Raw genomic sequence first — 13,311 nt, forward strand, 5'->3', positions numbered from 1 at the left:
TAGTATGCCCGTTAAACCAAGAGATTTCCACGGGTAAACCTCCCTCATCTCAAAGGTTAATTAATTCTTAAATTCTCGCATGGGGATGCAATGTAACCTGCAGTATAGCTAGCAGTGCTATCGTTCGTTTTTGTTTTTAATTTAGGGAGACACTGGTGAGCCGGGAGGAGCAGGAGCAGTGGGAGTGGTTGGAGAAAAGGTGAATATAAATTACTGGGCATCTATTATACAGCAAGTACAACAAGTACTCTTTGAAGATTTCTGAGCCCACAGTCGTTGCTTACTCGCCTGTCTCGTTCATGGTTGTTCATCGTGCACATGAAGTTATGGACTGATATTTCCCCTCTTTTTTATGAAACCCTTTATTGTTCCGCGTTTTCTTTTCCTGTAAGGACGAAATACAACAGTGTAATTCGTATAGCGACTTATAGCGACAAAATGTTATCACAATTTTTGGAGTACTCTGCCTATTTCTTCTGAGGCGCAGTGACCTCATGGTTAGTGCACTCGTCTGTAATTTGGTTTCAAGACTCTATCTTTTCGATCTTTTCTTTTTTTTAAAGGGCGACCGCGGTGAACCTGGTCAGCAGGGCCCGCCTGGAGAATCAGGCCTAAAGGTAACATACAAAGAGCACTTTGATTGGCAACCTAAGCAGGTTGCACCACTAAGACATCGAGACATTTCGCCATGAGAGAAACCTCATGACCCCAGGGATTGCTTTGCATTAGCGGTCTCATCAGACTTACCACTAGTCGACATTCGGCACTAGCTAGTTCGAGTTACGAGCACTAGAAAGTGTAAGATTTTAGTTAAATATAAAGTAAACTTATTGCTTTCTTTCAAAAGGGACCGGAAGGAGCTGTTGGAAAGCGAGGAGACGTAGGGCCGGCTGGAGCAAGGGTTTGTAAACGATCAAAGACATTTAATTCTTGACTAAACATACACTTTTTATTTTTAAAAAAACAAACAGATGTTGTCTAGATGTGTTACAATGGTGTATATTGCACGTGCGAATTTTACCTCATAGGGCTCAGACGGATTGCAAGGATCTCCTGGAACAGAAGGTCCTCAAGGATTAGAAGTGAGTGTGTATTTCTTTTTTTTGTTATGTGGAGAACGAGCTAGTAAGCCCACATTTTCACTTTTTACTTAGATGTTTATTCGAGCTAAGTAAGAGTTGCTCAAAACACAAGCGAGGCGTCACTATAACTGACTACAAAAGGGTGTAGAAAACTAAGACACACCTTAGTTAAAAAAAAGCAGATTGGCTACAGAGACATATTCAGATGAAACAACAATCACATAATCCTAAGTTATCAAAAAGACCGGACATATCTCAGACGAAGTAAACAACCTACTGAAATACACTCTACAGCACGTTACGATAACAATACCATCAGGCCAGTTCCCGACAGTTAAAAGTTAATGTGAACCAAAACCAATCAGTTTTTTCTTTACGCCGAAGGTTCTCGCATCTGTATAGCGAGTCTATCACCTGTGTTTGATTATCTCTTGATTACAGGGCACTGAAGGGCCGCTTGGTTTTGCGGGAGAACGGGTATGAACGACTAGTTTGTTGGTCTTTGATTATCTTAGGATCATCTCCTTTTGAAGTCCGCGGAATTCACAACGGAATTTCATGTGGCTTCTAGCACAACAAAAAATTAAATGAACTATTGTTAAAATGTTGTGTCAAAACATAAGATTTATTGCATCCGTCTAACTTAGTGACAACTACAAAACACTGAATGACATTTTTGTTTTCGCGATTCTTGGGTGTCCTATGCTTTTAAATACAATCGATTCTAAATCCTCCTCATGAAAACTTACTAAAATTAAAGGCCAAACAAAAACTACTACTTTCTGATCTTTTCATTCTATTTTTTTCTTTGTAATATCAGGGAGACCCAGGACACAGGGTGAGTAATGAAGATCACTGACCTTCATCAGAAAACCGTTCCGTGATAATTCTACCTTAACCTTGTGTCTAATCGCAGTTTTTTGTTGTTGTTGCCTACAGGGACCTGAAGGAGGAATGGTATGAACTTTAATTTTTTCGTATATCGATTACAAGACGAACGAAAGAACGTATGAATGAATGATTGGTCCTATTAAATGAAGGAACGAAAGAATGGACGTACGGACTTACGGACGTACGGACGTACGGACGGACGAGTGCATGCATGCATAGATGGATGGATGCGTGGATGGATGAAAGAATTAAAGTAGGATGGAAAGATGAAAGGGAGGAAGAAAGGAGGACAGGAATGAACGAACGAACGAACGAACGAACGAGCGAAAAAAATGAATGGATGAATAACAGGGTATTAGTTATATTACTCACAATTATAAATATTTTCCTTGCAGGGTCTCCCTGGGCCGCCTGGACCTCCGGGTCCCCCGGTGAGTATTTTATTTTTTGACTGTAGTGATTAAGAGGGGAGGGGGGGAGGGGGTGGTGGGAGGGGGGAAGCGAGGAGAAAAAGTGGCGATGGGAAGAAAGTATTGTAGAAGCACATTTCGTCTTTACCTAAGGGTTAGATATGATATCCTTACTGTGTATTTTCTTTTCATTAGGTAGATCTTGGAGCCCTTGGCGCTTTAACTCAGGTAAAAAAGATTTGTGGAAGATATTCCCAGTGCATGCTGTGTTAGTGTTGTAATGTGGATGCGTTCTACGTCATGTGCTAATTAATGATAGAGGATGAGACGTCCTATTGCCAGGATCCGAAAAACTTCATTGTTACTGTGTCTAAGTGCAAAAGATGCGACGAGGGGGAGGCAGCGTGGCCAAGTGATTAGAGCGCCGGAGGTAAATCCCAGAGGTCGCGGGTTCAAGGCCCGCCCGGACCACTTAGCTGGAGTTGTTTCTTGGTAGACCCTAGTTCAACTCCTCGGTCATGCTTGTAAATAGCCAATTGGTCTGCCTTCCGCCAGTTGGGATTTTTAAGCCTATTATGTTAAATTGATTATTTTGTGTTTTTTTTTCAGTTTAAGTAGCATGTCTGTGAACAAGCTAGGTGTAGCTAAGCTCGCTGATCACTATAAACAACTCAGTACATTTGAACATTTTTGAATTTTGAACATTGCTCCAACAAGGTGGAGAACCTATACAATAATAGTTCAATTTGTAGAACTGCACTCGCCATTTACCATGAGCCCCAAAGAAAGCGTAAAGGCGGATGAGGAAAGTGGACGGGGATTGAAAAAGGCTTAAATAGGAACAATTTTGAACAATGAGAATATGTAATTAAAAACGAGAGCTTCACGATTATCACATTGTATACTTGTTGTTTCAACTGTTTTTCTTCTCCAGCGCTGGAATAATGGACGATATAGCTCTTACGACCCTCAAACTGAGAAAGCCCGACTGTACAGAAGCTCTAAAGATCAGGTGATCATTTAGTGTAAAGCATCTGAGAGTCTGGGCACCCCTTGAATGTCTGTTTTGAGGTTTATTGTATGGGGCTCTTCATTGCCACTAGCCGAATTCCCCACGCGAAGAAAAACTATCTTATCTTATGTTAGAGAGGGGACTTAGTATCAAGGTCTCAAATAGTGTCTTTCTGTGTGATCCCAGAGCTTATGAAGTATAAAACGCTGGGTCAGGCAACAAGAGAAATCTTAAAATTAGTTCACGAGGGTGACTCTTAGAAATAGGTAAAAACGGTTCCTAGCTTACGCCGTTAAATAGCTTAAGGCATTTTAGAGGTCTCTCAGGCACTTTGTAACTGGCGAAAATTGTTTCTTTAACCACTACATTTTCATTTTAAATTTCCTCTACAGAGTGGAAAGCCGGTAGTAGATCCAGTAAGTACATTCCACATGCTCTTGTAGCATATAGCCAAACTATTAACGGACATTTATACCAAGCACTCACTCATCAAAAGTTTGTCCACTGCATAAGTCCACTGTGTAAGTCCGTTCAACCACTTATGAACTCCGTTACTGTAGGCCGACACCTAACGGAGCTCAGTCACGTTACTTTGAGTTCTTTTGACCACGTATACAATTACCTTTAAATTGAAGGAGACCTGAAAATAGTAAAATATAAAACTGGATGATGATCAAACAGATCGAAAACGTTAAGACTCAATTTTAACAGCTTTTTACCTTAAAGTTTTATATTTTACTTTTATCGGCGAAATGTATATCTAAAAATAGTAGGTCTGTATGGGAGAATCTTGACCGAGGTCGTGAGTACAGACCTCCTGCTCGGTTAATAAGATGTTTATTATATAGCAAAGAAGAAAACTTTAATTCTTTTAATGTAACTGGTTTGCTGACATTTTGCTTGCGAACGGCGATGAGCTTAACTTACACCTGCCAAAATTTGCTCGTCCTCTTTACTTTTTTTTGTGTCATCAGGCTTTTTGGCACTTCCATAAATGATTGAGAGGAAAATAAAAGAAAATGGTGAACATTTTTGTATTTTAGTTTGCTACTTTTTCAACGCAAAATGAAACCGGTCTAGATACCGGTCTAGATGGGAAAATCTAGACCGCGGTCAATATCGATTTCAGCCAATCAAATTCGTGAATTCGGTAGTTCCCAGTCCTTGTGAGACACAGCCATATAATAACACGGATTACAAACGATGATCTTGAAAAATGTAGGTTAAACTTTTCAAGATGCGCAAACCGTGGCGTAGCTCCTTTGAATGCAGCTTTAAGTGGGATCTCTAATTTTCTTTCTTCATCATGATGTTCTTGTTTTCGAGAGGGATTGAAAGCTCTGAAATTCGAATTCACCACTGTTTCAAAGTAGACCCATCATTTCTCATACATCTGTACTATGCTGCGAACTCTGCTCCTGTTTTGTTGTTCTTCAGGTAAAAGTCACTTTAGCTTTGCTTCATTACAAACTTGAACTTGTCAAGAAACCGAATGGGACCAAAGAATTCCCAGCCAGAACATGTAAGGATCTTCTCATGTGCTACCCTGGTCTACAAAGTGGTGAGTTAAATGTCGTAGTCCGCGATATACCGTATATACAAAGTAATTTACTTCACTCGTAGTCTTTTATTTATTTGCCTCCTTCGCCGTTCAACCGGAGGAGTTCTAGGATATGTGCAATTAAAAAGGTGCAGAAATTACCTTATGTCTTTATTAAGTTTGTTTTTTGCACCGTGTACTATGTAATGGAGTGATTTAATTAGTCTGATTTCCCCGAGTCAAATCGTAATAATTGTTACATGTAAACATACGGCTGAATGAATTGTTTTTACAAAGGTCACGAGGCTAGAATGTTTTTTGGCTCATCGTAAGTTGGTTCAATGAAATAACATGTCTTCTCAAATGCGTTACATTTATGCCAACATGAACATTTGACAGACAAAAAAATTTTTCAACAGGTGAATTCTGGGTTGATCCAAATGAGGGCATAACGGAGGACGCTATCAAAGTTTACTGTGATTTCTCCTTCAACGCCACTTGTTTGTACTCGAGCAAAGAAAATAAGGTATTTACAAACGTTATTGATGCGATGGAGATGTCTTGTCTAGGGAAACGAAGCCACGGAAAGATTGAAATGAGAGTGACCTGGGCATCTTTCCCTGCTTCAACCTCGTTCCCAATCCCCTGCGTTTTGAAGAGAGTTGGAGAGGGTGGAACTCAGCGAAAATTTAAAGAACAATTTTACGAAATGAAAGCGCATTTCCCTCATCTTGTAATGTTTTCTTTGTATTTTGTTTTTGCAGCCATTTGCATCCAAAAGGAAGAAGTGGTATTCAGGACCAGACGTTTATAAATGGCTCGGCGAAGATCTCGGAATGTTTCAGAAGGTGAAGACGCCAACATTTGCAAACTTCACAAAATAAGCGCACTGGCTCCTCCGAAAAAGAGATTACTTTCCGCAATTTATTAGACGCAGAGTTCCCTTGTCTTTGTTCCTCATCTCAACGTACAGAACTGTAATACATTTGTTTTAATATTATTTCATTCGATGTGCTATTCTGAAATAATCTGAGATATTCCGAGCGGAATAGACCAATTTCGATGTATTAAAATTCTAACTTGGCTCCGAGGCTTAGGAAAAAAAAAAGAAATTAATTGTTCATCCCTCATCCTCGATGTGATTTCTTTTGTTTTATTCCCCTAAGCCTCGGAGCCAAGTTAGAATTTTAGCATATCGGAATTGGCCTGTTTAGATAACAATGTGGGATTAAGTTTACAGGAGTCGCAAAATCTCCTTAAAGTACACACTCACCCCACCTCAGGCCGCGTAATTCGTTCTAATAATAAGTGTTCTCGAAGGGCAAAAACTAATCAATAGTTTCTTATTTCGTTCTTTCCAGATTAAGTACGTGAAATTTTCTAGTCAGCTCTCGTTCCTCCGTCTGCTGAGCGACCGCGCACGTCAGAACATCACTTACCACTGCAGAGACTCCGTCGCTTGGTATGATGAACAGCTTAATGACGTCACCAAGTCCATAAGAATCAAGACCAGTAATGGAGTGATCATTGACTCTAGCTCGTCAAACAAGTTCAAGCCCAACGTCCTCACGGACAATTGTCGAGTAAGAAGAAATGACCTTTGCTTTTCAGACGCGTTTTAGCCTGTTGTTTCATGACCTTTACTTAGCAGACGAATTTAAGCCGGTTGCTTAGGCCGTCGAAAATACGGGTAAATTTAAAAAAAGAGCCGTAAACTCGGATGTCTCACAGGCCAGGCTACACCCAACAATTTACAGCTCTGTTAAATCTTTGGGAAGCCCAACGTGGCAGGTAGAAAAAAAGCTCAAGAACTTATTTTGCCATCTGTTCCGTCACTAAGTTTTCCTTTATTCTTCACTTTTTTGTGACAAGTATTCTTTTTTTCCTGGGTCAAAAATTGGAATAATGTTGCATACGTTAATGGAACTACGGTACGGTTTGTGCATCTTAAAACGTTTAGCCTAAATTTTTCAAGTTCGTCGTTTGTACTTCTCCGTCCTTAATCATCCTTGTTCCTTTATGATGTGTTATTATTTCTTTGGTGTTTTTCTATCTTAGTAAACTACTATTTTCAGGTTTTCTTCACTTTAAAGTTAATTTTGTATTTGGCTAAAATAACTAAAAAAACGTGACCGAGCTCCTTTGATCATTCTTTGTTTTGCTTCAAATTTCAAACATGAAAATTTACATCTTACTCAACGACAAATAAAAAGTCTTTACATATTTTATGACGACCTTTACAGCAGCACCAGTTACTTGTTATTTACTGTCTGCGTTTATTTTTAGGTTAAAAATGGCACATGGCTCTATACAATCATCCAAGTTGACACGTCCAAACCTAATCGTCTTCCAGTTCTTGATGTAGCTGCTTACGACATCGGAGATGAAAAAGAGGAGTTTGGACTTGAAATTGGACCTGTTTGCTTTTACTAGTTTCTCTCTTATACTATGCTTCGTCTTTTTTCTTTTTCTTTTTTTGTTTATCGAGCAAAATTCGTGAACGTGTAATATACGTTTTAACTTATTTTCTGAACTTAGTTAATAGTATTCACTTGGGGCAAACAGTTAACTAATATTGTTTCGCTTTTTCGTAGCTTAAATAAAGGCTTAGTCACATACTCTATTCCAATGTAACCTCTTTTGGGATTTGTATGAGTATATTGATTCGAATCCGCCTAAATTCCTGCATACAGCATGAAGATGCAGCTTTAAGTTATTTTTACGGTAGCTGCAAAATCCTACTGCGAAATTCGTTCTGATTTGACATGCGCGACCTTTCCCGGGCGTCATTGCTAAAGATTATGTTTTCCGCGCTTGATATCGGAGCTCTGGCGGCCCGAACCGCCAAGCGGAGTCCTATACTCATAGGGACCTGTGAATCGCTTTTCTCGTGGTAAAAATGGCTAGCGGCATTACTCGTGGGCGTGTGCGCACGACGACGACGGCGACGTCGCGCAACATGGTGGCCATACTCTACCTAATAGGTTGACCGGAGGGTTGACCGAGATATGCAGACTTGGGGTACTTATCATTTACATGGGAAAACCGGAAATTCCAGTTGGAAAATCGAATAGTTTGCGCCATTCCGTTAGGGAAGCTTCAGAAAATATGGGCTGTGATTTAGGGTGATGCTATTGTTCTGCTCTTTTAAGTCTCTCTAGTTGATGTGGATATACTTTATAGCGATTCCCTCTCCCGCAACGTCGCATTTAATTGTTTAATGTTTAAGCCTGAAATTTCCAACCGGATGGTTTTTGTTAATGGTAAGCACCCTTGGTTTACAGCGTTCATCTTTGATATTGGACATCTATGTTATTTCCAATTGACACCTGTCAAAACAAGGTATCCGCTGACCAGTATCACGTGATCTGACTGCGGGCTTAACGAGGTCACATTTTTTCAAAGTTAACTTCTGTCCAAGTACTGGTTTTTCGTCAGGGCTGGATTCGGTTCGGAAGTCGCTCAACGCTAACCCAGGATCAAAAGTTGCCCAAAATATAAATTTTTCTTTTATAAAAATGTTTTGATGCTTATGTTTTGTGCAGTTTGAGGTCATTCAAACTCAGAAGGTCAAACAATATGAACGGAAAACCTCACAGCAAAGTTAAAAAAACTCAAATCAAAATTCTCCCTTATCCTCGGCTAGCTTAATCAGACTTTGAACAACCCGGCCAAGGAGCTCCGCTTTTAGGCTTGGATAAATCTATTTAGTACGTTTACCGTTTAAATTGTTTCGCGCGCAGAGGGAACTCTGAGAAACCTTCCACACTACGCCGGAGGAATTTGAAAATGGAGGTTTCACTTTCACTCAAATGTTTTCCGTCCACGTTACACCGGAAGGATTTAAAAACGCAACTATCACCGGTCACTTTGGATTTATGTTTGAGAAAAACTCGGTCAGGGAAATCACGTGATTATTGTGACGCCACCGTTTTCGAAAAGCTCCGTTTTCAAAATGTTTCCCTCCTTACGAAAACGAAAAGCCAGCGTTTTTCAAATTCCCCCCGTTTGAAGAGCGTTTTCGAAAAGTTCCGTTTTAGTGATGGATTAGTGTGGACGGTACACCTAACCGTAGAAATAAAGCTGCATTTCCAAATTTCTCCGGCGTAGTGCCGTGCACGCTATCTAAAACCCTCATCAACTTAGCTGAACTAGGGGTTTGATGGTTTGAACAGTGGTTTACGTTGTACATCGTTTCCGATTCAGTACTGAGCAAGTTGTACTAAGAAACCTGTATCCTATGTGGTTTCCTCCATTATCATGTTTATGAACCTGCTTCTGAAGATGGGTCGCTTTTGATACAACTTTCTCAAACTCATTAATAATTCGTCAAATTTAAACAGAGGAATCATGACCGTGACGGTGTTTGGATATCTGGTCTTAATCAGCATAGATTGTTACGATTTTATTTCACTCTTTTGTCCTTAGTTTTAGTTTCCATTGAGAAGATACATCAAACACTCAAGACAGTGTTTGACCAAATTTCCAAACATCTCGAAGTTCGTCAAAAATACTCCGCTACGCGTCGTATAAACTCTGATCCTTGGTGTTTGGAAAATGTGGTCAAACACGGTCTTTCATGTTTGATAGATTACATGAAAAAGATTTTGAAATGGAATTGAATAAAGCAACAGTCATTGACTATAAATAAAGTTGTCATCAACCGGTCTAGCATCAGTATCACGGAACAAGCATCGTTCATTGAAGCTACCAAAAGAAGTTCCGCACGAACTTCAAATAACTTGATCGAGTCGCTAATAGTTCAAATTTCGTGAAGGTGCGCGCGAGAGGAAATTGGTAGAGATTCCAAAATACAACAACTACAGAATACAGCAAATGCCGAACATTTAAAATTTGTTTTTATTGTGTTGTTTTTCAAGAATAACAAAAAATTTGCACCTTAATTAAATACAATGAAAAAGTTGTAGAACATCGCACCTTCCTTATATGAACAAAATACATTTATAAGGTTTAGTATATTAAATATAGTATATTTAATCATTATAAATAAGTTAAACAACAACAAAAAATATATATAGTGATGACTGATTTGTCCAGCGAGGGATAAATTAACGGCCTACTGAAAGTTTCAGAATCACCAAGTAAATTCCGAATAAACTTGTAAAGCCAAAAATACCGGTCCACAAGTATACAAACAAATATGCCTGCATATTTTGTTTAAGTAAATAGTCCACAACAGTAAAATTTCTGATACAGAGTACAAAAATATATGCCAGTAAATAATCAACTGTTTCGAAATTCCAACAACAATAAAAAAAACAGTTCTATACTGGTTTCATACCGACTAAATATCTGAGTTTTTCAAAGACAAAAAATGTAACAATCGTGTGAGGTCCAATTCGCATCCAGTTTGGTATGAATCCCTTATAAAGTCCCAGTATTCCTTCATGTCTTACAATTTTTTCTATACAGTGTATCGTATTTCTGTAAACTAACGGTTTTCCACTGGCATCTTTTTTCTGGTTCATCATGCGCGTTTTCACCACGTCAAACGGTGATGTACTGCAAGCTGTCACAAACCCAGCTATGACAGACGAGACGCCATGCAGCGCTGGCCCTTCTTCCATCAGCTGAGCATTTAAAAGTGTGTGCTTAGTGTGATCATACGATGGAATCTGTGCGGCTGTTAAGATGGCTGCGCGTTGAACTGTAGGTCCAACGCCTGTCCACAGTCCTCTTACACCTTCCTTTCTGGCAATTGTCCAAAACGCATGAAAAGTGTGTCGATATTCCGACTCGTGACCAGGGCCCACGGCTTGAAAACGAACCTTGACCAGGTCCGTGGGTGTGGCAATGGCGCTGCCTATAGTTCCTGAAGTCGCTCCAGCAACAATCTTTTTCCACAGCGGAGTGTGAGCAATGTCAGTGGCGCCAAGTTGAAATTTTATGGGCTCATATGCACCAAGGCGAATAGTACTGTATGAACCTTCTCTCATCATTGAAGGGACAAGACTAAAAAACAAGTGTAAACGTACACTGCGTGAAAGATTCCCTTATGCAGTTGATGCTAACTACAAGCAGTCCCACGTTTACTTAGTGCGTTCTGCGTGACGCAAAAGAAATCGCGAACGTGCAAACGCATATACATGTAAACACCAAGGTGGAGAGAGGCACTATGAGAGTAATTCGTCTTACCCAAGAACACAACAAATGTCCCCGGCAAGGGCTCGAACCCAGACCGCTCAATCCGGAGACGAGCGCACTAAATTAGGTTTTTACTGAGGCTTGATAACTCATTCAACTGTCTTCTAATTCCTTAAACTTTACTAATTATTGGCACTTTCAACTTACCCTTTGTAAAGGCCTCTGAAGCCTTCCTCTGAGAAGATTCTGATGGCACCTCTTATAAATCCTTTGTAATAACGGTCTTTGAAAATGTTCTTAGTGCTGATTTTTGAACCAAGTTCATTATCAAGCTGCATGCGAATCTTTATGACATCAATAGGATTTGTAACTGAAAATAAAGAAAAAGAAATTGCTCTTTGTTTTAGAAAAACTAGTTAATCAAAGGCTGATTTAGTTCACAAATAGGGCGAAGGTTTCAAAATTCCCGGTGGTACAATTTGCGCGCCACCAGACATATTGAGGAGTACGGAAAGAAGAGAATTACCCGTGACTCTGCTTTCCTTCTTCCTTCCCAGCAGCCTGAGAACAGGCTCCCGGCACCGGCGCGGCGGGGGTGTAAAACATTCGGCGAGTGAAGCGAGCTGATGAGCGCGAAACAAAAATTCGGCCACTGAAGCGAGGCGAGCGTGCCATTCCTTCCTCCCCAGAGCGCTCTCGGCTCGCTCCGCTAGTCCTAGTCCTTTTGCAATAGACTACACGCGGATAGCTCCGTTCTTATTTTTTCTTTCTCCCCCTATAGCAGTTCTATGGTCTGTTCACAGGCCACTATCATGGTGGTACATGGCGCAACGGTACCCTTATCTTGAGGAGTACTGTGGGCTCGATTTCCGCCCCTCTCTAGGGAGAGCGGGTTCTTTTCCCTTACCCGCACAGTGGCTCGCAAATCGAGCCTAATAATGTTTGTCTTCGGCATTCTTTATTTTCTCTCGAGACGTCGAGAGGTGGAGTACGTGGTTTCGCCCAAGGAACTCATCTGAAATATGGACCGTTATTCAGTCTACAACCGATGACAGAAGTAGCTTAGAAGGTTGTTAAAACCTCGATATGAGACTACCTATTACATTTCAATTTGAACTAAACTAACGCACTTTTTGTCCCCCGCTTCTCCATATCAATACGAATTTCTGTTGAGTAATAGAGGGTGTGACGAAGCCGTAAACCGTTGGTGAGCCACAACAATTCAAAAGGATCGATTTGACACGGATCGCGCCTTTGGGTGCCTTCATTATGCCAAAGATTCCGGAAATTTCGGTCGGAAGTCAAATGTTTGATGTCGTTCCATTTTCCTCGGGTATTTCCATTGGCCTCTGACGTGACCGGTCGGTCCGGCATAATAGTCACCTTTTAGTTGCTCGTCCCATTCTCCTCGCCCACTCGGAACTCCGCCGAAGTCTTCGGCCTTCGGTGCTGAAATGTCGCCAAATATGAATGGTTTTCTCTGACTTCGCTCTGACTTGTCTGACTTTGCTACGCGCAAACGTTTAGACGATCATCTAACGTACCTTTCATTAAATCAACACATTTACTCACAATTTCCTGAATTTTAAGATCGCTTTCATGCCAGTAAACAGGAGCTTCATGCCTTCATTGTTGATTTCAAAATCATAACACATGTGGCCCGGAAATAATCACGAAATAGAGACATCTCACCTGCCCCTCCGCACATGTTGGAAAGTCCACTGAGGGCAAATCTTGTGAGATTGTCTGACGATTGCGTAGCCATACCAGCGCAGGTTGTGTCGTTTTCAGCCGCAAAAGTACAGATCGATGGCCTAAGACGACCTAAGACACGCGAAGAATGCTAATAAGTAAGTCATTTGCAATTCACAACTCCGGCAATATTTTCTGACTGGGTGGTGGTAATTGATGTCTGTCACCGGAATATTAATAAGAAGCTGTGGGTTTTTGTTTTGGAGGGATTTTACCACTTGAAAATCAGACCATTTGGCTAGATCTGATGATGGTCGATCGGTAAAGCAAATATTCTACGCGTTGTGTCTAATTCGACGCTCAGAGAGCCTAAGAACACGAGGAAAAGTCGAAAATTCGTGTTACTCACGGACAGGCAGAGAATCGAAGAGATATAAACAAATTTATAAAACATGGGGACACAAGGGAAATGTTATTTTTATCCCACACCCTGCCAGTTGTCAATCACCCCTTGTACCGTCCAATGAGAACTTTTTCACGCGGGTAGGGTGGACAAAATATCAAACGCCGAGCCAATCA

General features: G+C 40.6%; 2 protein-coding genes across 2 annotated transcripts in view; one reads left to right on the plus strand and one right to left on the minus strand.

Annotated features, from left to right (window-relative positions):
- Positions 1 to 8,421, plus strand: part of LOC145486211 (uncharacterized) — a 46,251-nt gene extending 37,830 nt beyond the window's left edge. Inside the window, exons 63-78 of the mRNA XM_081464822.1 lie at positions 146 to 199; positions 564 to 617; positions 848 to 901; positions 1,029 to 1,082; positions 1,524 to 1,559; positions 1,903 to 1,920; positions 2,022 to 2,039; positions 2,369 to 2,404; positions 2,579 to 2,611; positions 3,318 to 3,395; positions 3,788 to 3,811; positions 4,833 to 4,956; positions 5,355 to 5,461; positions 5,700 to 5,783; positions 6,297 to 6,518; positions 7,222 to 8,421. Of these exons, the coding sequence (XP_081320948.1) occupies positions 146 to 199; positions 564 to 617; positions 848 to 901; positions 1,029 to 1,082; positions 1,524 to 1,559; positions 1,903 to 1,920; positions 2,022 to 2,039; positions 2,369 to 2,404; positions 2,579 to 2,611; positions 3,318 to 3,395; positions 3,788 to 3,811; positions 4,833 to 4,956; positions 5,355 to 5,461; positions 5,700 to 5,783; positions 6,297 to 6,518; positions 7,222 to 7,368 (1,143 nt within the window). The 3' untranslated portion in view covers positions 7,369 to 8,421. The remainder of the gene's footprint in view (positions 1 to 145; positions 200 to 563; positions 618 to 847; positions 902 to 1,028; positions 1,083 to 1,523; positions 1,560 to 1,902; positions 1,921 to 2,021; positions 2,040 to 2,368; positions 2,405 to 2,578; positions 2,612 to 3,317; positions 3,396 to 3,787; positions 3,812 to 4,832; positions 4,957 to 5,354; positions 5,462 to 5,699; positions 5,784 to 6,296; positions 6,519 to 7,221) is intronic.
- On the minus strand, positions 8,422 to 12,816 carry LOC145486224 (mitochondrial substrate carrier family protein ucpB-like). Its single transcript, XM_081464843.1, has 3 exons — positions 12,733 to 12,816; positions 11,248 to 11,410; positions 8,422 to 10,908 (listed from the first exon to the last, which is right to left on the minus strand). The coding sequence occupies exons 1-3, from the start codon at positions 12,803 to 12,805 to the stop codon at positions 10,221 to 10,223; spliced, it is 924 nt and encodes a 307-aa protein (XP_081320969.1). The 5' UTR covers positions 12,806 to 12,816; the 3' UTR covers positions 8,422 to 10,220.
- Between the last annotated feature and the right edge of the window lie 495 nt (positions 12,817 to 13,311).

This window comes from Orbicella franksi, chromosome 5, assembly GCF_964199315.1.
Source record: "Orbicella franksi chromosome 5, jaOrbFran1.1, whole genome shotgun sequence".
Classification (NCBI taxonomy): domain Eukaryota; kingdom Metazoa; phylum Cnidaria; class Anthozoa; order Scleractinia; family Merulinidae; genus Orbicella; species Orbicella franksi.